Raw genomic sequence first — 23,894 nt, 5'->3', positions numbered from 1 at the left:
AAGACCTTCTGATTTAGAGGTAGCATCATGACCACGTCTTTTACAGTTTCTGTTTTCCCTACCCTCAATTTAATCCAAACCTGTGATACAAACTGCAGTTTTATTGTGTGTTGCCTGGTAGATGTTCACCAAAAAATTTTTTGTTTATTTGTTTGTCAAAACATTCTGGGTCATGGTAGATACTTCTCAAATGCAGCATTACTCATTCTCATTGCAGGAAAGGGCTGAATTTACCATGGCAGGTTTCTCCAGTGTCTGGTGCACCAAGATCCTTTCTAAAAAAGTATATGTATTAAAAAAAATCTATATTAAAAATGTTAATCTTTAAAGGCTAGGAGCTGACTTAATACAGTCAGTTCATTTTTCTGTAAAGGATTATGGATTTTATTAAAACAAAATGGCTTTCTGGGAAAATTTCTGCTCTTACTCTTTCAATTTAATGCATTAGTTTAGTAACTTTCCATTCACTGCATAAAGACTGGATGTCCTTGAGTCATATAAAAAAGTTAATTAACTTTCACTCTTGGTGTGTGTAGGGCAAAAGTTACAGTATCAGACAGCTGTCCTTGTAAAGACTGGCAATAAATAGTGTTCTTCTTTTTCTGTGACTATAAAGCATTCTCCAGTCTGTACATTAAACAATCAGGTTCTGTTCTCTTTTTAGTTTAAAACATACTGTAAAATATGCAACGGAAATTTGAACAAATTATATATTTTGCTTTGAGTTTATTCATTTGATTTTGAATGCAGCACATCAATTTGATTTGTAGAATGGGAGTAATGTCTAAGGGGTATGCACATTTAAAAACCAAAATGTGTGCAATGTTTCATTGCTGTGGTGATCATAATTGTTCAGTTAAATCCTTCCTACTTAATTAGTGTTAGACCTTTTAGGAAATCTTTCCCCTCCTATGTGTAAATAGCTTTTGGAGCATTTGCAATGATATCTGATTCTCAGATCTGAAGATGAAAAATTGTCCTAATTTTCTGCAGGACTTCTGTGGGCTTTTTCCCCCATCTTTTTACTGAGGTTTGACTGTGCTTGGTATTGTGCATATATGGTTATGTACTGGTGAATTCCTTCTTGTTACAGCTTACATAACAGAAATGCCATTAGTGAAGGGAAGAACAGCTGTGATGGGGTAGTCCAGAAGTTGATAAGATCCTAGGAGCTTTTCTGACATTGCCAGCAACAGAGGATAAGAGAAGTAGAGGAAAAGGGCAAAGTTGTAGAGATACCTTCTCCAGTATGGCCTACCAGTCTCCAGTAACATGCAGCTCAGGGTATGGCAGAACAAAGGCATTAAATTTATATTTAAAGGCTGTACTGAATTTTTCTTCCATGAGTTTACCCATTTTGTCTTCAATTTTTTGAAATATGTATAATTTTCAAATTCACAGGGAATTCCACAGCTTACCCTTTGTGGTGCAAAGCACTATACTTTTCCTTCTTTTTTTTTTTTTTTTTTTTTGAATTTGCTACCTGCTGGTTTGTTTAAAGTCCTCTGCCCTTTATGTTGGAACAGACTGTGTCCAGCCATTGAATATCAACCCCACTTTGCCATTTGGGATTTTTATAGACCTGTGAGGCCAGGCAGGGGGCTTGGCCCTCTGTGTTGCCATGTGCTCCTCTCCAAAGATGGACCTTGTGCCTGCTGTGACTGCTCTGCAGAGATCTGAAGGTTTGTACTTACTGTCTTGGATAAGAAGGAGGAATAGGTGAGACTTCTGAAGGAGCTGCTCTGTGAAAGAAAATTCAAGGTGAAGTATTTCTAGAAAAGCTACTGTCAATTTCCCACAACTTCTGTTGCACCCCTTAGTGTTTTCTTTCTGTTTAGTGCTCTGTTAAGGCCAGCATCTGGCTTTCAGAGCTAAATTCCCCCTTATTAAATACCACCTTTCTCTGAGCAAGAAGTGTGCTGAGAGGAAGTGCTGTCTGCGTGGAGTGATGTCTGGTGTAGTGGATAAATTGTCTTTTAAAAATAGCAGGAGGTATTTAAACCAGGTTACTTGACAGTTAATAATACAGAACTCTGGAAGTTACATAAAGTGCTTTTCAGATTTTGCTCCATTGATATTGTCAAGTGCAGTAACTCTGTAGCTGCAAATGTAAAACTTCAGACCATTCTTCAGCCATGGTTTATGTACTTGTGAATATCATGAGAAATGGCATAAGGAACAGCAGTGAGTTACTGTAGTTTATATAGCTGAGTTTCTGAGGGATAGAACCATTTTAAAATCAAGAGAAACAATATGAGATTTAAATAGGAAATCTGTAGATGGAGTCACCCCTGCTTGGTGAAGAAGATGGAATTTAGCCTCTGTGTGTGGATATTTCTGCCTTCTGACAGAGTTGTTTTGTAAGCATTCTAGTTTTACAGTCTCAAAGTGTATCTTCACAGATCAAAAGGAGGTGGATTGCAAGGAATGCAGCTCAGATGGAATGGATCCTAATGTAGTTGAAGTATGCAATATAATCTGTCTTCTCAGGTCACATGGCAATTTTCATTGAGTCCCAGAGTGGGTAAGGCTGGAAAGGACCACAGTGGGTCATCTGATCCAATGTCCCTGCTCAAGCACCATCATCCCAGAGCACATGGCACAGGATTGGTCCAGAAGTTTCTTGAAAATTTCAGTGAGGGTGACTCCAGACCCTCTCTGGGCAATCTGTAGTGTTGCTTGGTCACTGCACAGTAAAGTTCTTCCTCATTTTCAGGTAGAACTTCCTGGGCATCAGTTTCTGCCCATTGCCACTTCTCCTTTGCTGGGCACCACTGAGCAGAGCCTGGTCCATCTTTTGACACCTCCCCTTGGATACTGATAGGCATTGATGAGGTCCCTTCTCTGTCACCTCTTTCCAAGGCTGAACAGGCCCAGCTCCCTCAGCCTTTTCTCATAAGAGAGATTCTCCAGGCCCTTAATCATCCTTTTTTCCTCCACTGGTCTCAGTCCAGCAGTGTCTGCCTTGTACTGAAGAGCTCAGAACTGCACAGATCGCTCCAGGTGAGGCCTTGCCAGGGCTGAGCAGAGTGCAGGATCCCCTCTCTGACCTGCTGGCAATGCTCTTCCTGATGCACCCCAGGGTACCTTTGGCCTTCTTGGCCACAAGAACACACTGCTCTGTGTGTGCAAGTTTGTGCATCCTTTGAAGGGATTGGAGCTACCATGTGTGCAGTTGTGTATCCTCGTTTGCAATGGCCACAACCAACCAAAAAAGGCAACTTTAACCTGATCTGATTCCTTGACTTTGTGATTACTAGTGTGCTGGTACAAAGAAGGTAATGGGAATGAGTGGTTGGAAGAAGGGAAACAGGAAAACCATATTTTTCAGGAGCTGTGAAGAAACTGACCACTCTAGCTTTCCACTAAAACCTGCAGGCATTCCTGTTGTCCTGTTGCTTTCAGTCATGAAATACCAGCCGCAATGTGGAATGCTATTGATTTCAACCTTCATTTGCTTAACAATTTCATCTTTTCTGTCCAAATTTTTATTATATTACTCACCATTTTTTTTTGTACATTCATTTTATGTTCCAAAGTGGATCTTTTAACCATACACATACATTTGGAGTATATTGTAGGACATCTGTTGTATTTTTTGATACCTGAAACAGTTGTTACTTCCTGAGGAAAAGGAGAACAATCCATTTTCACTCATATGCTTCCACTGAATTAAGTTGCATTTGGAGGTATTAAATTTTCATCAAAATACTATAAGGAAGCGGAAGAAATGTAAAAACAAAGTGTCAGTCTCACCAAAACTAATAATGAAATGGTACTATACTGGCGATAACATTGTGTCATGTTGCATAGCATCAAAGTTGGAAGGTGTTTGTCAAGTGAATATACTGTAGCATGAATTCAGAAGTTTCTCTTGTGTTCACAGCTTCTTCTTTGCAACTTTGTGAGAGCTACTGTGCTGTTACGTAATTTTAAAATACTGTAGCCTGTTAATCTATTGTTTTTCTAGTATATTTGTCTAGTTTTTATGTAAAATTATTTCTTGATTGTGGAAACATCTTGATTGTCTTTAAGACTGATGTTGACTGAGGTTAATTTTATTCAAGCACTAGCTGCATCCATTAGATTTAGTTAATACAATATTTGGAGTGGGCTGAAATGAATAAATCATTTTTGCAAACCAAGGTAACTACAAGATAAATGCTGTAATTTAACGGGGCTTAGTATTAGTCTTAATTTTGTGCTTGGGGGGGGAATGTATAGTTAAAAGGGAAAAAAGCATTAGATTAAAATATGAATAACTTGGTTTCTGATTAAATATACTTTATTATGTAATTATTACTCTTTTGGATGGATTTCAGATTATGGAATTATTTTGTCCTATGTTTAAATGTAGCCTGTATGTTCTAGTTGCATATTATACAAGCATGAAAAACTACATGGTAAGAACCAACTTTATCCTTGCATTCTTGTTACCCTGTGGTGGCAATCCCGGTTTTCGTTTGCCTCCCCACATTCCTTTCTCCATTCTGAAACATAAAATATATTCCTTATTTTGAATAAGGATATTGCCAACCTGTGTTCTTTTGAAGTGACAAACATCCTCATCATAGGATCATAGAATGATTTATGTTGGAAGAGACCTTAAAGATCATCCAATTCCAGCTCCCTGCCCTGGCCAGGGATGCCTTCCACTGAACCAGGTTGCTCAAAGCCCCTTCCAGCCTGGCCTTGAAGACCCCCAGAGGTAGAGCACCCATAACTTGTCTGGGCAGTCTGATCCAGGGCCTCACCACACTCACAGTAAGGAATTTCTTCCTAACATCCAAACTAAATCTACCCTCTTTCAGTTTAAAGCTATTCTCCCTTGTCCTTATCACTCCATATCCTTATAAAAAGTCCCACTCCTGGTCTCTTGTAGCTCCTGTAGGTACTGGAAGGTGCTATAAGGTCATCACAGAACTTTCTCTTCTCCAGGCTGAGCAGCCTCACCTGTCTCAGCCTCCATTACTTAGACTGCTGTTTAGATGAAACAAACCAAAATAAACACAGCAGAGTTCGTTTCACAATTATTTTATATTCATTGTGGGTGTCTAGTACAAGTGTTAGCAAAAGTGTTTTAAGCTTGAGGAAGAGAAGGATGATTGTGTGTGGTCTTCTCTACCTCCATTGAATGTGAACCTTCTCCTTCAAGTCCTGCATATATGGGGAAGTTGTGTTCTTTGACTAACTTTTGCTTTTGAATCTGTGGAATGTGAATGTTTTCTGCCTGCGTATTTTAAAGAAAATTGTTGCTAGTGTAATTTAGCTATGTTTAGGATCTTGGCTATGAATTATGTCTGAAGTGTGATATCATTAAAAAAAATTATAGAATATTCTCCAAGGGCATCTGTTCTCTAATACAGTAATAAAAGAGAAATAGCATGGGGATCTTTTTGCAAAACACAATACTAGGTTAAAAAATGCTGTGAAGAAAGTAGCAGTTTGCTTGCAAAGTACTTATAATGTTTCCTAAAATGCTGAAAATTGCTGCCAAATTCTTCTAAGTTTCACTGTGGTTTTAAAACAATACCTTTTAAATCAGCACTCTATTTAGTGTCCTTGGTATGGAAGGGAAAGTGGTAGATTCTGTGCTGTCCCAATGACTTTGTCAAGTCATATATACAATTTGGGAATTTAATGTTGCCTTTACATTGTAGGATTTCAATGGTGCTAAAATATCCTCTTCTTGCACCCTTGGTTGATTGCTGTCACTTATACCCTTGTACATGAGTCAGAAATTCTTTTCTATGCATAACCAGTTTGCAAGTGATCATAATGTGTGCCAGCATCCCCAAAATAAACCTACAGAGTGTAATCAAACACAGGTCTTTGCTTTAGATTTGATATCCCTTCTCATTTTGCTTTTTTCATTTGTATATTGAGAAAGCAGATTTTACTCTGGTCTTAAGTTGTATATAGAATTATTCTGCTAATTAAACATCTATATAATTAAATCATATGTATTACACACATATCTATGGCTTGGTTTTCTTCAGCCTGTATAGCTTTAAGTCTGTAGGTTTTCTGTACCACAATGAAGATGAGATATACATCTTCATTTTCTACTGTGCATTTATGCTATTTTTGCATGTTGATTGAAAGGCAATGTAGAAGAAAATAGCAGCTTTGAGATGAGGCTTTTATTAAACTACTGGATTTGACTATCCTGATTATTGTGTTTCCTTTTCTATAATTTTCCCACTAAATTATATATGTCCAGAGAGTATATTTATATTAAAGAACATGACATGGAAATTAAAAAATTAATGCTTCACATCTAAATTATACTCTTGTGATTTTATTTTTCTTTTTTAAGGAGGTGTCTCCAATCCCCTCATTTATGCATTTTGTAAAGCTCTAGTCACAGGCTAAGCAGACTTAGAATTAGAAGCACAGCTCCTACTGTATATAGTAAAACTTCTAATTTCCATTTTTAAATTTACCTTAAAAACAGCAAAAAAATTGAATGTATGCTTATTTTATAGATTGGTTCTAGATGTGTTTTTACTCCTCTTTCTGTTATTATGCAATAGTGTCATTCTGTGTTATACCCTGTAATGAGGATTGCTTGCTGAGGATACTCTCTTAGCTGGTTACGTGAATGTTGCTCTGAATTTCATAAGTGGTGGTGGTTGAAGGTTTAACATGATGAAAGGTGAAAGTCACTGAGTCTGCCATCATTGCAGTCTCCATAAGCAGAACAAAACTGGGCTGTAACAGAGTCTCCTCATGTTGTAGTTGTCTTCAAGGTCTGTGTTGTACTGGAAATCCGTTTTTTTTTTTTAATTAACCTGATGAAACCCTTGAAAACTGCGGCCTGGAAAAAATAGACATGATTTTAATTTTTGTTTTTTAAGAAACAGTATTAGTATGTTAATATACTCACTTTTTTTTTATCTGAATGGAATAATTCTGAAATGGAATATTGCAGTCATCCATCAATGTATGCATTTAAATATTTCTTCGGGAGTTAGGAGGAGAAGGAGCATGAGTTGTTCTTCTTCTCAAGCAAGAGATCATGTCTGTTCCCTCACCTTAGCCAGGGCAATTTATTTTTCTTAAAAGGATTTCTAATGGCAGTAGTAATGGTGATAGAAGGTCCCAACAGTGCCACTCAGGGTTGGAGTTTATGGGGCCATGAGATGTGAGTGTGCTGTGTGCCTGCAACACCATGGAGAGGCTGCATTTATTCCTCAGTGTCACTTTTGACTTTTGCAGCATTCACAGAAACTGTGGACAATATTTGTGGAGTTTTGCTGCCATTAAGAATAACTAGTCCTGATCAAGTAGTCCCTGAGTAGAAAGTGCCTGTGAGTTACTGGGATAACAGCTTAAATGCAGAGCTTGCTGCAAAATATTTTGTGGCTTCAGAAAAAGAAGGAAAGGAATTAACAGGAGACAAAAATATTTTGTAGTATTTAACTCTGGTGCTGCAACTAAAGAGTTCTCCTGTTGGTGAAATTTACAGTCTGGTTTAGTGGAGGGAGCAATTTTCTAGAGCCCTCTGTACTTTTTTCCACTTCAAGTTGCTAAGAGTCACATTTTTAATAACCTTATGTTAGCACATCTGTTGAATGTTGTTGTGTTTATGCTGTTTATATGTCATCTTCTCCTCATTTTGTTTCCTTCTGAAAGACCTTGCCTCAAATATTCACTGTCTTCTGGTGAGTTTGATTGTTCTCAAAAATACATAATCTTGTTCTATTTTTTTGGGTGTGTTAGTGTATAGACATGTCTCTTGCATATAAGCTTTTCAGGTTAGATTTTTGTTAAGTGAAAATGTCACTTTATAATGTCTTGGGTAAATGACAAGAAACTTCAATGAATTCTGCTGGGAAAAAAAAAAAGAAGTAATTTTGTAGGGTAGTATACTACTACTCCCGCCTAAATCAATGTATTTCCCCTAGCTTTTGTAAAAAAGTATCAGGAGAGGTTTGCAAGAATGCAGGTAGAGAAGAGGCTTTTATTAGTTTAGGATCATTCCCTTTGTGCTTTTGAAACAGTACTTCATAGATTGCTGATGTGGACAAGAATCAAGTCACAGGAAAAAAGACTGACAATATGCCATGACTCACTAAAAGGCAGAGTGCAGCAGCACTCGTTATTTTAAACACAGGAGCATTTTTAACGTAGGAAGGGTCTTGGATGATGTCTTCTGCAGCCACTTGCTAGTGCTGTGCAGCCTTAGTGCTGGCAAAAGCCCTGTGTGCAGCCTGGAAATTGCAGACAGTGGCATCTTCAGGTGCTGGGAGCCTGGCTGTGGGTGTGCTGGTTTCTGAGCTGTAGCCATATTTTATCCCAGCAGTCATGCCAATGTGTTTATCCAGCTGCTGGGGTATGAAATAGGTAAAGATGTGCTGCAGTGACATTTAAACTGGGAAGGTTTTTTCACTGGATTTGCTGTTTTAGGTTTCTGTACTCTTCAGCTTCACTACTGCTGATTGAAGTGGGTTTGTATGTAGTGAATGTTAGCTGTTCCAGCAGCTGTAGCTTGCTCAAGGCGTGTTGTTGCCAGTGTAAAAGTAAGAATATTGTCACTAAGTAGTTGTGCATGCCCCATTGTGTCCAGAGAAGTCGTGGATGCCCTATCATTGGGAGGTTTCTATGCCAGAAACTTCATTGGATGGGGCTTGGAGCAACTTGCTCTAGTGAAAGGTGTCCCTTCCCATGTCAGGAGCATTGGAACTAGATGATGTTTTCCAACTCAAACCGCTCTCTGAAATTTATCACCAAGATTAGTTCTACCCAGTGAAGCTGCTTTAGAGCCTGTGGGAGAAACTGTCACTGGCTGGTTTCAAGTGTTGTCACTAATTGTGGGCTTTTCAGCATCTCCTACATGACAAAAATTAGAGAATAAATCTGGTCAGTGTACTCAACATTCCTGCAAACAAATGTCTTAGCTTATTTTTCAGATATCTCTAAATGTACCCTGTGCACAAAATAAGTTAGACTCAGAAGTATTGATGTAACTCAGCTGAGAACTAGAAGGAAGAAATTGCCCAAAATATTGTTAAGCTTTTCCAGGTGTGTCAGAGTGTGCGCACAATCCGACATCTAAACCATAGTCATTAGAAAAAGTGTGATGCTAACTTCATTTAATGCAGAAGTGATCATACATAGATATTGACTAGTGTCTACATTCTTGCTCTTGCAGAAAAGGCTGCTGGGTAGAAGTCTGGTTGCAAAGGATCCAGTTGTCAAACAAATTACAATTAGCAATACTGTGCTTTTTCAAGCAATATCAACTGTGCTTCCGTTTGAGTAATATTTGGAGAATAGTTAAGTGGCTAACAGTTCTGCAGCTCTTCTAAGAGCCCACACAAATGAGCTGGCTCATCTATTGTGACCTTCACAGCACTGGAGGTTGGTGATTTTTGTCACATATGTGGAGTTTGGAGAAGCTGTTATGTTGCATCAGACCATGTAGCTAAGAGCGGACGTGAGGAATCTATGTTAAATTTTGACATTACCTGAAAAAATACTTTTGGGAAAATGTATTTACTTAGTTTGATCACTGAATGCTTTTTTCATTAGGTTATGCTTAAAACATTTGAAGCTTGAAATTTTCAGAGAAAAGACAAGGTTTTAAAAATAATGTTATTTTAATTGGTCTTCTATTAGAAGCAGCTGGGAAATGGTGGTGTATGAAATGATGCTGGCATCAGTTACCACAGTGATAAGTGCTTGTTGATGTGTTGTTTTGGTTTGCTTCTTCTCTTTGGGACCCTTTGGGGTTTTCTTAAGTAATTCAGGACAAGTTCAAGCTGGACCTTCCTATATCTACCTTTTACACAAAGAGGTTGTCTCTAGAAAATTCTTAACACTTGAACACCCCTATTTTTGTCATGTTGACATGTGCTGAGACCAACAATTGGAAGCAATTTTCATTCTGGTGACTGGCAGGAACAGTATAAATTGAGTGGAGAGGGAAGGACAGGAAGGGTGGTTTGAATCACTTCTCTGTGTTCAGAATTAAGTGGGTTTGGCAGTCTGCTCATTTCTGAGTGAGTGAGCTACAGGAGACCAACACTTGATGCTAATCTTCTCTTTTGGTTCTGTTTCACTGTGGCAATTATAGGGGTTTGTGTTGTTGCAATTTCAGTGGCATGCAATAACTTGCTAGCTGTCTAGTCTGTGTTTATTGTATATCCAATAAAGTCTGGACTTTATTGTGAGGAAAGCTGATACTGCTGCTGCACAGCCTTGGCTTTGTACGGTGCTATTTCTCTACTTCATTCCATGGGTCCTGTAACTGGGACTTGAGCAGAGGGCAAGCATGTTTTATAATATAGCCAGCAGTAACTTCTGTGCCAGGGTTAGAGAAGTGTGTAAATTGGTAAGTGAAAGATTTACTACTTCTAGTCCCTTGAAACCTATAAATCATCTATGTGTGTTTCATGAAATAATTATTCTTGTCTCTGACAATACAGGCACATGACTACCAAGCATTCATTACACCCATTTGTGTGTATAACCTCAAATATTTTTGTATTTCACATGGATTACTTTTTCAATATAAGAAAATAATTTCTTAAAATACATGGAGGCATATTATTATTTGTGATAAGTACATATGTTGTGCATGCTCTAATTGTCTTCAAGGTTTTGTCATGGATTTATCTTGTGCAAAATATTGTAATGGTTTAAAATATTTCTTCTCTGGTATATTATTTTTATGGATGTGTTCTGGTAGTGGTAGGGTATGGAATCTTTTAGGGTAAGCCTCCCACAAATGGTGTGAATTTCTAAACTTCCTCTAATATAAGCGTGAGTGGTTTGTTCCAATTGGAGCATGCATCTCCTTCAGATAATAATATACTGACATATTAATGTGATAGTCAGTGTCTTGAGCCACTTTTGTCTTTTGTTATTGTTAGGCTGAAACAGAAATTAGTGGGTTTTTTTACCCCTCTTCAAATTGCAAAGGTTTGAGAGGTACACAAAATGTATTTGATGTTTTAGTACTCTAGTGGGCTCAGTGGGCAGTAGCATTCTTTGTGCAGATGTGTGCCTTTGGGTTGGTGTTGATTTCTAGAGAAGCTAAATTTAATATGTGTGCAAAGCACTTTTGTGATTGGTTTCTGGACAGTAGTTTTGTGTTAATGTAGAAATAAAGGTCTATGTGTTTTTTAAACCATGATTTTCATGTGTATTAGCAATAAGCACTTCAAATATTCATAAGCATGGTTTATAGTATGTAGAATTTTGTGTACAAACACATCAGGACAAATATAGAATCACAGAATGGTTTAGGTTGCAAGGGACCTTAAAATTCATTGAATTCCAACCTCCCTGCCATAAGTATTTATGCACACACATGCCCATAAATATATACATATCTATACAGAATAAAAAACACACGGTTTTAAAGAAACAATTAGTAGTTTATCTAAATGTGAACCTGACAGTTTTTACTACCTCAGAGACAGATGGCAAGCCAGAATCTAGCACTTTCCACACTGTACTGTAGTTTCTGATTTAAAATTTAGAGACTATTAAATCAGAGCATGGTACCAAAATAGAAATACCTTTCACTGAGAGGAGATCAGGCTCTTGAGGGTTGAGGAGAGGCAAGGCTGTGTGTCTGTCAGTGTGAACAGAAGAGGAAAATGTGTAGCAGAGAGGGTTGTTGTGGGTTAGGGAATGTCAGCATATACCTCTCCTGACCTGGCCCTGATCTGTGTGCTGTGGCAGGCTGGTAAAAATGCCCGTGCAGCTACCCAGTGATCTCCATCAATGAATGAGCCATTGGGAGAACTCACCTTGTCTCCAGCCCAAAATTTATTTGGTTTTATATCCTCAGGTGGACAAGTTTTCCACTCACTGCTATGAATATCTACCTGTGAATGTACCTCTTAGGCGGGAGGAGGTGCCTTCTCTGAATGTGCAATGGTAACTACGTACAAATATCTGTCAGTGTGCACTGCACTGATGGAAGGTGGGCTAAAAGGGAGCTTTCACAGGGCTGTTGGCAGCACAGCAGCTCCTGAGCTGGGTCATGGTGTAGCCAACAGGAGTGCTGTGGGCTGAGGGAGCAGACACTGCTTTCTTCAGTGCAGATTTAAACCAGGTTGGTGGCTTGAAATGGCAGGCTGGGTTCAAAGCAGCCATATTATAGCAGAAAGGAGAAATTATATCTGGGGTAACTATGTGGGAAGTTGCACACTGATTAGTTAGAAGAGCTGATGTTGAATGATCAGGATATTTTCTTCTTGAGCATAAGCTTCAATATAAGTGAATGCAGCAACCTGAAACCTCAACAAGCCAGAGAATCTGCTGAGAATGAGGAGCAGGGAGCTTTCCTTGCTTCATTTTATTTAAGCAGATTAAATATGGTGGTTGTTTTGTCAAGGTTCTTTCGCAATTCCCCGCCCCCCCCTTTTTTTTTTGTGGAAACTGATTTTGCATTATTTTGATCTTGTGTCCAGAATGAGCATTTTCAAGAATAAAGCTTTGTTCAGCTAATAAGGTAGTGAATCTGTGGTGTAGGTACCTTTAAATGATTCATCTTTCCAAAATGCATGAGAGGGTAAGAAAATGTTCCTCTGTGTCCCACCTCTGCCGTGGGGGGTCTCCCGGCTGGTGGGGGCAGCACAAAACCAGCATCTGTGGAACTTAAAAAGGCCTCCTGCAAGATGGTTTCACAGAAATGAAGAAGCAAGCATTTGTCAGGAGTGGGTGGTGGTAAGGAAGAGTTCAGTAGGTAGGAAGGAGTGCCGCTGAATACCCAGAGATTGTCACAGAAACCCCTTGACTCCCTAAGACACTGCAATTTCCAATTATATAAATGTATGCCACTTCTAATGGAAGATCAGATTTTGTGTCTTCTATGATAAGCAGTTAAAGTGTTTAGTATTCTAAATACTCAAAATGAAAATTAATGAATACTGCAAAAGCTCGTTTCCACCTAACTAGGGAAAGCAAGGCTGTTCCTGTCTAAGATGCTGAGAAGGTAATATTACTCTGCAATAATAATTGAATTGAGCATTGAGTGCAACTTAATTACTTTGCAGCAGAGTGCAGCTAAAATTATAAGGAAAAGACATCTAAGAAGAATGTAATATATTTGGAAACAATCTGTCTCCAGTTATATAAAATAAACAAAACAAAATCAAACAACCAATAAACCTCAACACCCAAAAGCACCTAAGCAACCCTAGAGAACAGGTTTTGTGTACTTGGTATGTAAGTGTGTTTTATTTATAGTTTTGGACTATGAAGAAGTAGTTCATGTAAAAATTGAATTTGCAAATATAAAAATACAAAATAGGCCTGTGATGTCATTTTCACTTAGATCACTGGCTCCTTCAGGCTGTGGATGTCATCTTTGTATGCTGCTTTACTCAGTGATTCCTCTTTTAAAATAATGAACGTTCCCTTTCCTCCTGCTCTCACATTACTGATTACATCTAATTCAATAGAAAATCCAATTTAGAAAATTTTTCTAGTCTGCTTGTCATAGTCTTTTAGATTGATAACTTCAGGAAAAAGCTTCCTGGGGATTTTGTATTTGTTTCTTTCTCCTGAGTGTCCAATTTGCTTCAATACCAGACCTTAGTGCAAAGTTTTATCTCTCAACCTCATCAATGTTAACCATTGTCTTTCTTTCAAAATATTGGTTTCAAATTCTTATCCTGTGTTCAAACTCTCAGTAGATAAATGAGTCATTGAAGATAGAGAGAACTTCAGTAGAAATATATGATAGCAACTGCCTGATGTAGCAGGCAGACAGGAGCAAAAGCTTTTGACAGCATTTGCAGAGGAATCAAAGAGAAGCACTTGCTGTGCACCGTCTTGGAAAGGAACACTGAGTTCCCAATATTTTATTACATTTAAAAATGGTAACTTTTCCTGGCAAGATGTAAGTCAAATCAAACCCGCTATTTTAGTGGGGAGCAAAAGAAGTAATAAAGTTTGCAGTTCTTAATGTTTTAATCCATTGTTCTGCTGTAAATGGAAAAAAAACCCCAGAGATAAATAGCATCAGAAGGCATTTTTACAGCTTTTGTGGTTCCAAATGTTCTAGTTTTAGCTGCCACAGGAGTGATTGTATGATTTGAGAAAATGGTTGTTTCCAGTTAAGGAACAGAAACATTCCATTTTATTTTGTTACAGATTATCATGTATAACATTTTGCATGGTTAAAATTGGGCTACTCAAAACAGAACCATTATATATTAATTGGTTTCTGTCTGTATGGATTCCTACTGGAAGTGTTCACACAGAGAAACACTTAGTGTTTGGAACTCACTGAAGAGCAGAAACCTCACATTTACCTGTCTCCAGTAGTTAATGCTGTAGTTGACCTGGAGCTCCTGATGTGGTTTTCTGGAGCTTCTTAATGCCCAGTGGAATATTCTTCAATTATAGAATCACAGAATGCCTTGGGTTGGAAGGAAAACTAAATATCATCTAGTTCCTATGCCCTTGCCATGGGCAAGGGTGCTTTCCAGTAGACCAGGTTGCTCAAAGCCTCATCCAGCCTGGCCTTGAACACTTCTAGGGTTAGGGTAATCCCAACTTCTCTGAGTAACCTGTGCCAGTCCCTCACAACCCTCACAGTAAAGAATCTCTACCTAAAATCTAATTTCAGCTACTCTCAGTTTCAAGCCATTCACCCTTCTCCTATCACTCTATGCCCTTGTAAAAACTCCCTCTCCAGCTGTCTTGCAGACCCCATTTTTCAGATATTGGAAGATGCTATGAGGTTTTCTAAGGCTTTCACTGTCAAAACCATCTCAGATTTGGCAGTGAAAGCTCTGCTTATGGGTGTTTTCACTCAGTGTTGCTGGTGATGTCCCTCTGTAGGAGTAGCTGACATCGTGCCTTGATCTGCCAGGCTTCAGACCCCCAGGAGCTCCAGTGTTTAAACTTTTTGGATAGTTTAAACACTAAGGGCTGTGCAAGGATCTCTGCAGTGTCACTGGTGTGGTCTCTACCAGGCCCTGTGCTCAGCTGTGCTGCCATCCTTACAGTGGTTCTGAGTTCAAGTTCTCCAGTCTCCAGTGATTTGGAAGTGAATACAATATGGCGAACACTGCCATACTGTTTGCCATACTGCAAACACTGATCTAACATTACCTAGGTGGTGGGAAATGGGCTGTGATCTAAATGGGGAAAAATATAGCAAACAATTTAAACATTTCTGTGTATGATTGGAAATCTAATCCTCAATTTATCATTACTTAATAACATTTTATACTAGATTTTGGAACTATTGCAGAAAATTTGAAATTATTAAAGTTGTGGTCTTGAAAATGCATATTTGAATAATATTATTATTATGATTAGTCCTTCAGTCACATTGTGTTGCACAAAATCAGGTGTTATTCCTTTATTTTGATTTACTGCTTTTCATCTGCTGTACTTTTACAGTAATGGTGTGGAATTTGATGCAAGGGGTAGTATGATAATCAGTGTCTATAAACACTATTACTGTGGGAGAGCCACAGATGTTAACAAGCAATTTAGTTGTAGTAGAAACTGTAGGGCTAGTGTAGAAGCATCTGCTATTTCTTTTTTGGGGTTTTTTTCCAGCATATAATGCAATTGAATAAATGCACTGTCCTTTGCAAAACTAAAGTGGTGTTTTTCTTCTAGCGCTGCCAGTATTGTTCTACTCTGTTGTCAGAGCATTTTCAGTTCAATTATTTAATTCATCCTGAAGGGGTTGAATGACCCCAGACCTTCCCAAGGATGAATCAGTTGTACCTGCAGCTTTTTCCAGCCTGTGAAAGTACTTGTTTTGTGGGTTTCTTTTTAGTTGTTAAAGTATATTCTGGCAATCAATGAAGTAAATATTTCAAGTTTGTTTACTTCTTGCTATTGTAGGCATTGGATCAAGACAGAACTGCACTACAGAAGGTGAAAAAATCTGTGAAAGCAATATATAGTTCGGGGCAAGGTAAGACATTGTTTTCAGTTTTACACAAGAACCAAAGCATTTAATTTCAAGTTTGAGGTGTCTTGCAATTCGTCCTGTAGAAATGTATAGCGTAAGAAATGCTTATCTGTTCAGGAGTGTTTGGACTCCAAAATTTTCTTTCTTTACTTCTGATTATACATCAGATTAATGTGCACTCCAGTTCTTTTACCCTCATATTCCTTCTCAATGGCCTCTGGGAGAATCCCACAGGTAAATTTCCCTGCTGTTGTAATATTTTAAGTATTTACCTTAAACTAGAAGAGTGACAAAAAAGTGTTCTCAACTGAATTTTTAGAAAGCACTTATAAGTGAAATAATATTTAGAACTTGTTTAAAATTTTAAAATGTAAATAAAAAGTAATATCTGGCTTTGTTTTGTCAACATGTGCTCTCCCTTCATGATGTGTTTCTCTTCTCACCTAAAATCAAAATTATGTATTTCCCTTCTTACCTAAAATAGTATAGTTATATAACTGTTTTGCTTGCTTGAAGACACTGTTGGTGTTTTACTGCGGCTATAGTAGTTACTTTGATGGGAGTTTATTTGGTTAGAATATGAATTGATAGTCAGTTTGAGTGCAGTAACAAATGGTGATCAAACACTACAACATACAAATTTGATTTAAAAAATGCTACAACTGTAATGCTTCTACCTCTTCTTCTCTCAAGTTCTAAAAACTGTGCAAAAGGCAGGTAGGATAACAGAGCTGTGCACTTGCCAATAATCTTCTGGCTCTAAATACTTGATTTTAGAGAATCCTAGTTCCAATTTCCTAACAATAATAATGATCAGTTTAGCAAATATTTTCCATACACAGAGCTACTTTTGAGTGCTCTTAGTTTCTGAGTTTATGGAAGTGTCTGGGATTTTTAATATCTTGTAGATTCTTAACTATTCTCATTTGCCAATCACTGATGTTGGTTTGCTAGCACCATGCTTTAATTAGCTGTAATTTCAGTTGATGATAAATGTTTCCCAATAGACTGTGAAGCATGATATAAATTGAGAATAGTATTTGGTGCAAGTGTATTTAGCTTTATGCTTTTAGAAGTATTCACATGCTCCAATAAGCTTTTATATTTGACAGTACTTACTTAAACAGAGTTTCCAAAACTGAGTTTCAAAACTGATGAAAGTGTAGAACATGTTAAAGGTGTTTCTGCCCAGTTTAAAACTATAATATAAATAGCTATAATTTGAATCTTGTGATAAAAATAATATTGTTGTTAAGGCCAGTAAGTAAGGCAGTGCTACATAATGAATTAGTTGCGTTGAATAAAAGCAATAGAAGGTGGGTTAATGACTTTCATTGGGTGCTCTACACTTAAAAAGGAGCAGAGATAGGTAGCTGGTTTTTGATTTTTTTTTTTTACATTTTAAATTTTTTTAAAGGTACAAATTAGTAGGAATTCTTTTGGCTCAGGAAAGCCAAAGCTTTATACATAATCCTCTGGCTCCCTCTTCAGAGTGCTGCTGTCACAGGCACTTAGAATGAAAAGTCGCGTGCAGGAGGCAGTTCAGGCAGTGACTGATAAACTGGGATTAGTAAAGCCAAGACCAAAAACGTGTTACACATGTGAAACCTTATAAAAATAAATGTGAAGTGAATCAAAACTCAAGCTCATTTTGTCTCCTTGTACAAGGGAAATTGCTGAACCAGCTATTTTCTTGTGCTCCAGTGATGAAAATGGATTTCATTGATATTTAAGTAAAGCATTCCAGAAACAGCTGTAAAAAGAATTGGGGTTTATCATTTCAAGAAAGTATTATGTGGTTATTTTTATATATCAAAAGAAAACTTCTAGCTACATTTTGAGAACCCAGAATTGGAATTTTGTTTTACAATTTAATTGTTTGCTACCATATTAATTTAGTTAAGTAGGAGAAGGTTTTGTAGTACTCCTTTGCTTCAAAATCTCCTTTGAGAACTCCAGTTGGACTAGTGAGAAAGAGTTATTCAGGGACAATAGAAATTATTTTTTCAGTTCAGTAATCCAATTCATACTGTACCAAAAGCCATAGTTAGTTGTTTTGGGTTGTAGTGGTTTTGGGTTGTTGGGTTTTTTTCTGTTTCTTTGGGGTTTGTTTTTTTTTTGTTGTTGTTGCTTCTTTGGGTTGTTTTTATGTCTTTGGTTTTGGGGGTTTTTTTGCTTGTTTGTTTTTTGTGGTTTTTTTTTTTCCCTTTGGTTTTTTTTTTTTTTTTTTTTTTTTTTTTTTTTTTTTTTTTTGTTTCTTTTGGATTTTTATTGGTTTGGTTTTGTGGGGAGGTTTTTTTTTGGGAATTGTTTTGTTTGGGTTTTTGGGTTGAGAGGTTTCTTTTGGTGTTTGCGTTATTGTTGTTTTTTTGATTGGTTTGGTTTAGGTCTTTTCGTTTTCTTTGTCTTTTTTTTTCCCTGAGTAACTTGAATGGTGACAGTGACACAGGGCAGTGTCTCATACAGAATTCTTCAGGAGGGCTGAACCTTGTTGATTTGTGTGTTGATTTGTTCCTCTCCAGTGCTGAATTATCAACCACAAGGGTCTCTGGTCTGTTACAAAGAGCTTTAACATCACCCAAATACTTTCTGCTCTTCCTGTACTTCCCTCACCCATTTGTCATATTTACAGTTAGAGCAACTGCTGTGGAAATGAAAATATACCAACACAAGAGTATAGAAAACTCTTAGAAATGTCCCTTCCCTATTTTCATTTCTGAAAGGGTTGTATGGGAAAGGACTGTTCATGGAATCCAGTCAGACAGACAGACAGACACCTTCTTCTCACCACTTGCTCCCTGTCTGGCTTGCTGTCTTCTGGCATGATTGATTGTGTCTGTAACTAGGAGCCCTTCTTATGGCAGGGGTGCTGAACTTCTGGCAGGGGTGCTGAACTTCTGGCTTCCTTTCCTGTTAGATTTGGATCGAATTGTAGCAGCAGTAGATGGCACAATTATTTTTGCTGTAGATTTTTCAATAGTTCTTTTTCATTACTTCCCACGGAAAACTCCCAAATATAATCAAAAGAGTTTACACAATGGAGAAATAAAAACATAAAATCCATACAAGACCAAAGGTACTGAGATAAATCAGCTGTCCACATGGTCTCCCACAGTGTTCAACAACAGATGCTTGAGGAAGAAGAAAAGTGCTTCAAAGATGGAGTGTATTTTAAGCACTTTGTTTAGCACTTTCTCAGGTCACACAGACATGAAGGCCTGGAATTGCCTTGAGTCAGAACTTATTTTGATGTTTGATACTTCTTAATGGACTTCTGCAACTTATTTTGTCCAAGGAATTTGAATTAATGTAAATCTTTATCATTCAGTCTTGCATCAATCTAGTCAAATTCTCCTGAGCAAAGTTTCCTAGTGCATGTTCATGTTCTTCAGATCTTAAGTCACCTGAGGAGGACAGTGTCCCTGCCCATGTCTCAACCTGGCATTGGCCTCAAATCCATCAAAATGACTCAACTGATATGAAATTGAAAGAGCTTTGCATGTTCTGGGCATGAAAGTTTGTAAGAGGCTTTGAAGTGCCAAAGCTTGCTAGAGTAGAGCCAGAGGAGTTTTTGGTGGGTGGATCCAAACTTTGTTCTGTGGACCACTCTGTCTCTTGAAATAGGTTTGAGTTGTTTCTGTTATTACTCACAGTATCTCTCTTCTGAACTCAGCAGCTCTAGCGGGTACTGAAGGTTTTTTTTGTTTTGGTTTGGTTTTTTTGTTTTGGTTTGTTTTTGTTTTTTGCTTTTTACAGAAACTATCACATTTAATCATCCTCACTTTCTCCAAAATGGAAGTATAGACTTCCTTTTCTAAAATAGAGAAGAGGAGGAGTGAATTTTGGGCAGCAGGGACAGTAACTGCACACTATATTAAGGATTTAAGTGTAATATGGCAATATTTTGATATTGCATGCTGTGTTTCTTCAACTGTTAGATTTGGTATAAATCCTCTGAAGCAGAGGAGAAAGAAAATTCTTCCATGAGAGCTTCTTCAAGCATGTCAGTGATGAACAGAGATGCAAAAAGAAGTAATTTACTTTTCTGGGCTGACTTATCTCTCACTGCTCTTGTACTGTGATGATCTAGAGAACCTTGCAGACTCAGTGAGATGTTTCCTGCTCTGAAATATGGAAAGAGGCTTTTATTACTTTTCCCTTGAGCAATCTCATTCCAGAAGGCGTTATTGTTATCAAGTTCAGACAATTGTATGGTGGTCAAATAAATTTTTTTCCTATTATTTTTTCATTATATTTCAGCTTTGTGAAGAATGAAATGAGAAAGGGTGTTTTTTATTTCAAATAATTTCTGCCATCCTTTTTAACCTTGCCAGCTTTCTTGCTTTTCTAAAGCCTTTCTGAGTCATCTTTCATTCATAAATGCATGTTGGCTCTGACCTTGGTTATTTTTCCTCTCGCTATCCATGGAACCAAGCTGTTTTAGAAGAAGCTTAAAAATAGTTTAAAGTTGATCAAAATTCTGAAATACGATTTTTATTTTTGTTAACCACAAATGCAGAATTAATTCTAATTAATTTAAACATTCTTCAGGTTTCTTTGGGCATAATTAATGCTAAAAGTAGTGTTTTTCATCTATAAACTATTTCATTTTTTTGTGCTTGTGTTCTTCAGTGTTTGCAGGGTAATATATCTAAACAAAACTGTTGTAGAGAAAAGAAATTTTAAGCCTTTAATTTCAGTGATGTGTTTTGCAGATCCAGCATATAAAGGCTATCCTTTAACCTCTCTCCACAGAATTTGTACTTCTGTACCCTTACCTAATATGCACAAGTAGACAGAAATCTCACTAGGCTCAGAAGAATATGCTAAAATTCTGATAAATTTGGAGTGGGAAATAAACATAGCATTTACTGAATGCTGTGGGTTCTAGTGAAAGAGTACAAATTCTGGCAATCTCATTTCAGTATTTTCTGTTCATCCTGGGAAAAGTTTCCCCCAGGGTCACTTTAGGCATGGAGAGCTGCAGGTGGCTGCCTGGGAATGCAGTGCAAGGTGGGGTTGAGCCCTGGGAGTCCTTCAGAGCTCTGTGCTCCCTGCTTCTGGAAGTGCTGCTGTGCCCCAGAGGGCTGCTGCAGAGCTGCTGTGGTGCCACTCCTCCCTGAGCTGCTTGGATCTGCATCTCCAGAGGCATTCCTGTTATTTCCTCTTAGCATTTCCTCAAAATACATGTTAGAGCTCAGACATAAGGGATGCTGCAGCATTATTATGCACTGGGAGCTGTGAGGGTTTTCTCAAACCAAAGGTAAATTCAATGCTGGATGCTGCCCAGAGTTGGTGTGGGTTGTGGAAGAGGTGCACAGCTTTCAGCTCAGAAAATACCACTGCTGTGTCCAGGCTGGTGTGCTGCTTTATTCCACATCTGCCACGCTCTGGTGGCATTCCCAGCATGGGCTCAGGGGCTGGGGGCCTTGCCAACTCCTACTGGGAAGGGAATGAGTGAGACCCCTTTGAAGGGAGCTGTGTTTGTCAGTGGGCGCAGAGCCCTTGCTCAGTGTTCCATGATTCTGGCACACCTCAGGGAGCTGCTGAAGGAGCAGGATGTCTGCCTGGGGAAGCTGTTCTATTTTCATCCCAGTGCTGAGCATTGCTTACAATATTGGAAAGACATGATTCAGTTCTGGAAAACAAATCTTAGTTCCTGTATGTACTGCTGTCAGTGATCCTGTCTCACTCTTATTGAAGTCTTGTATGAGGATTTGTATCTAAGAAAGTAAATATTGTCATGCCTATTAGAGCTTTCTGTATGCAAAGGAAATTCTATTAGGACATTAGGAAGTATTTCTGAGTGCATGAGGCACCTAGAGTGAAATTTAAGAATGCTCTTTGCTCTAAGCATGCCAGGTTTCACATTCCATATTTTAGTGTAGGCTACATTGCAGATTTAATTTTTCAGCTATGTGCATTTATGGTTGAATAGGGAATTGCCTTACCTCTTTAATATTTATATTAAATATTTAGCTCTAAAAGTATTTAATCTCCTTCTGCAAGATTTACACTGATACTTTTGTAGAAATTGAAAATTTCTCATAAGAGAAATGATCTCTTATTTCTTACAGAATACTTGCATTTTGTGTGCCTGTGTGGCAAATAAGAAGTAAATATAGGAGTATTCCTTTTAATTCGCCATAAAAACTTCATTTCTAGATTTAGGAGATTTGTAGTCCGGGATTCTTGAGAATTTCCTCTATATTGTTCTAGGACAATGATCTGCTTCCTGCTTCCTCTTTCTGACCAGGAATTTCTTTTGCCTTTCTACAGATAAAGGAAAAAAGCTTCTTCAACTCTTTTTCACTCTCTTTATGAAATAATTTTTTAAAATGCTCTATGAAACAACACGGTGCTTAAAATCAAAATGCTGGGAAATACTGCGGTAGAAAAAGCACTTCACAAGCAAGGACAGGGGTTCCATGATCTAGCAGGGCTCTTTCTGACCTTCCATTATCCTTCCTTTTCCTTTAGCACAGCTGGATATGCTATGCTTGAGCTTTACTCAGTTAGACCTTGAGCTAAAGCTCCTTCATAGATAAAGTCCTCTGTGTATATTTGTGCAAAAGCTTTTACATCAAAACAAAATATTTTATTGTTATGTAGTGGTTTCCTTGAGTTCAGTGCTAAGCTATTTGATTAAAACTGTATGCTTTTGGAGCAGTTTTCTTAAAAACATATGGCTTGAATTGCAGCTCTGTATTAACATGATTAAATATTTGGCCTCTTGAAAACCTCAGTATTAATGTCTGATTTTTAGAATGTGACTGATGTGATGAGTGAGCTTTGGGGCTTGGTATTGGTAAATAAGAATTGTACATTTTTTTAACAGGTTTTTGACATTTTTTTGTTGGACCTTTGGTGCACTGTTGTTTGCGTATATGCAATACCTTAGAAGAGTTAACTGTTTAACTCTTCACCAGCTGTTTGTTAATATCCAAATAGATTTGTGCATTGTGAGACATTATTAATGAAGAATTCTTTGAAACTTACATCTTTTTGTTCTTTTTCTTCTGAGTCATAATTTGCAATTCAGATGCTCTTAGGCAATATCATAAATTAAAACAACAACAAAACAAAACAAAAAACGCAAAAAGCCAAACTTGGAGATTTTGGGGGAAAAAAACCATGGTACCTCCTGGCTGTTCTCTTTCCCTTTATTCCTTTCATTGCACAGAACTTGTGCTGTAGCTCTGTGGTTTTGTGTTTGTGGTTTGCAGAAAAAAGCCCACATAGTAAGCCTAGGCAATTCATTAAAGTGAAATATTGATCTAATTAATACTAATATCCTCTAAGAGAGATAAAGGTGATAAAGCCTTTCCCAAAGGGCTGTAGAGGTAAATTTTCTATTTAAAGATAGAAGTAACAAAAATTATGTGACCACATGTCAGAAAAGAAACCAAATAGAAACAGGAAGGACGTTTCAGATACAAGAGTTTCTAATTCATTCTTGAGTCAAGGATTTTTCTCACTTTCGCTGGCTTCAACTGCATTGTCTTGGTTCTGACCTCTCTGTATGTGCAGTTTGCTATTAAATACACTGGAATGAGTCTTTGGCTGTGCACCAATACACATTCTGTTATCTGGGATAGCTCAGTGTGCAAAGCAGGCAAAAAGGGAGCCTTTGTAAAATGCTTCTTCTTTTGAGCTTAGTCAGATTCAGACTTGGTCTCCCTACTTTTATAGCTGATACTTTTGACTTTTTTGTTCTGTAAAAATGTCCAACATTTCAAAAGAAAAGTTCATGTATGTATGAAAGTTCCTGTAGTGGGCAGCTAAAAATTCCAATATTGTTTACAAAACAATCTTATATTGTTTCACTGATGTATTATTGATCTCTAGCTATTGACAGAGTAATTTCTTCATCTCTATATTACAATTTTCAGCTTGCTGATTTCAAAAGCATGTATATACCTATTGCTAAGTAGTTCTTTTTAATCTTAAAATTCTTTTAATTTTCTGTAAATGTGTTGACTTGTGACTT

General features: G+C 37.6%; 1 protein-coding gene across 5 annotated transcripts in view; it reads left to right on the top strand.

Annotated features, from left to right (window-relative positions):
• Positions 1-23,894, top strand: part of ASAP1 (ArfGAP with SH3 domain, ankyrin repeat and PH domain 1) — a 142,053-nt gene that overhangs the window by 58,561 nt on the left and 59,598 nt on the right. For all 5 annotated transcript variants that reach the window (XM_030943110.1, XM_030943107.1, XM_030943109.1 and 2 more), the window contains one exon: positions 15,835-15,907. In XM_030943110.1, coding sequence (XP_030798970.1) covers positions 15,835-15,907 — 73 coding nt within the window. The remainder of the gene's footprint in view (positions 1-15,834; positions 15,908-23,894) is intronic.

The sequence above is a fragment of the Camarhynchus parvulus genome, chromosome 2 (genome assembly GCF_901933205.1).
Source record: "Camarhynchus parvulus chromosome 2, STF_HiC, whole genome shotgun sequence".
NCBI lineage: Eukaryota > Metazoa > Chordata > Aves > Passeriformes > Thraupidae > Camarhynchus > Camarhynchus parvulus.
The sequence above is the reverse complement of the archived record's forward strand: the minus strand, read 5'-3'. Positions and strand labels throughout refer to the sequence as shown.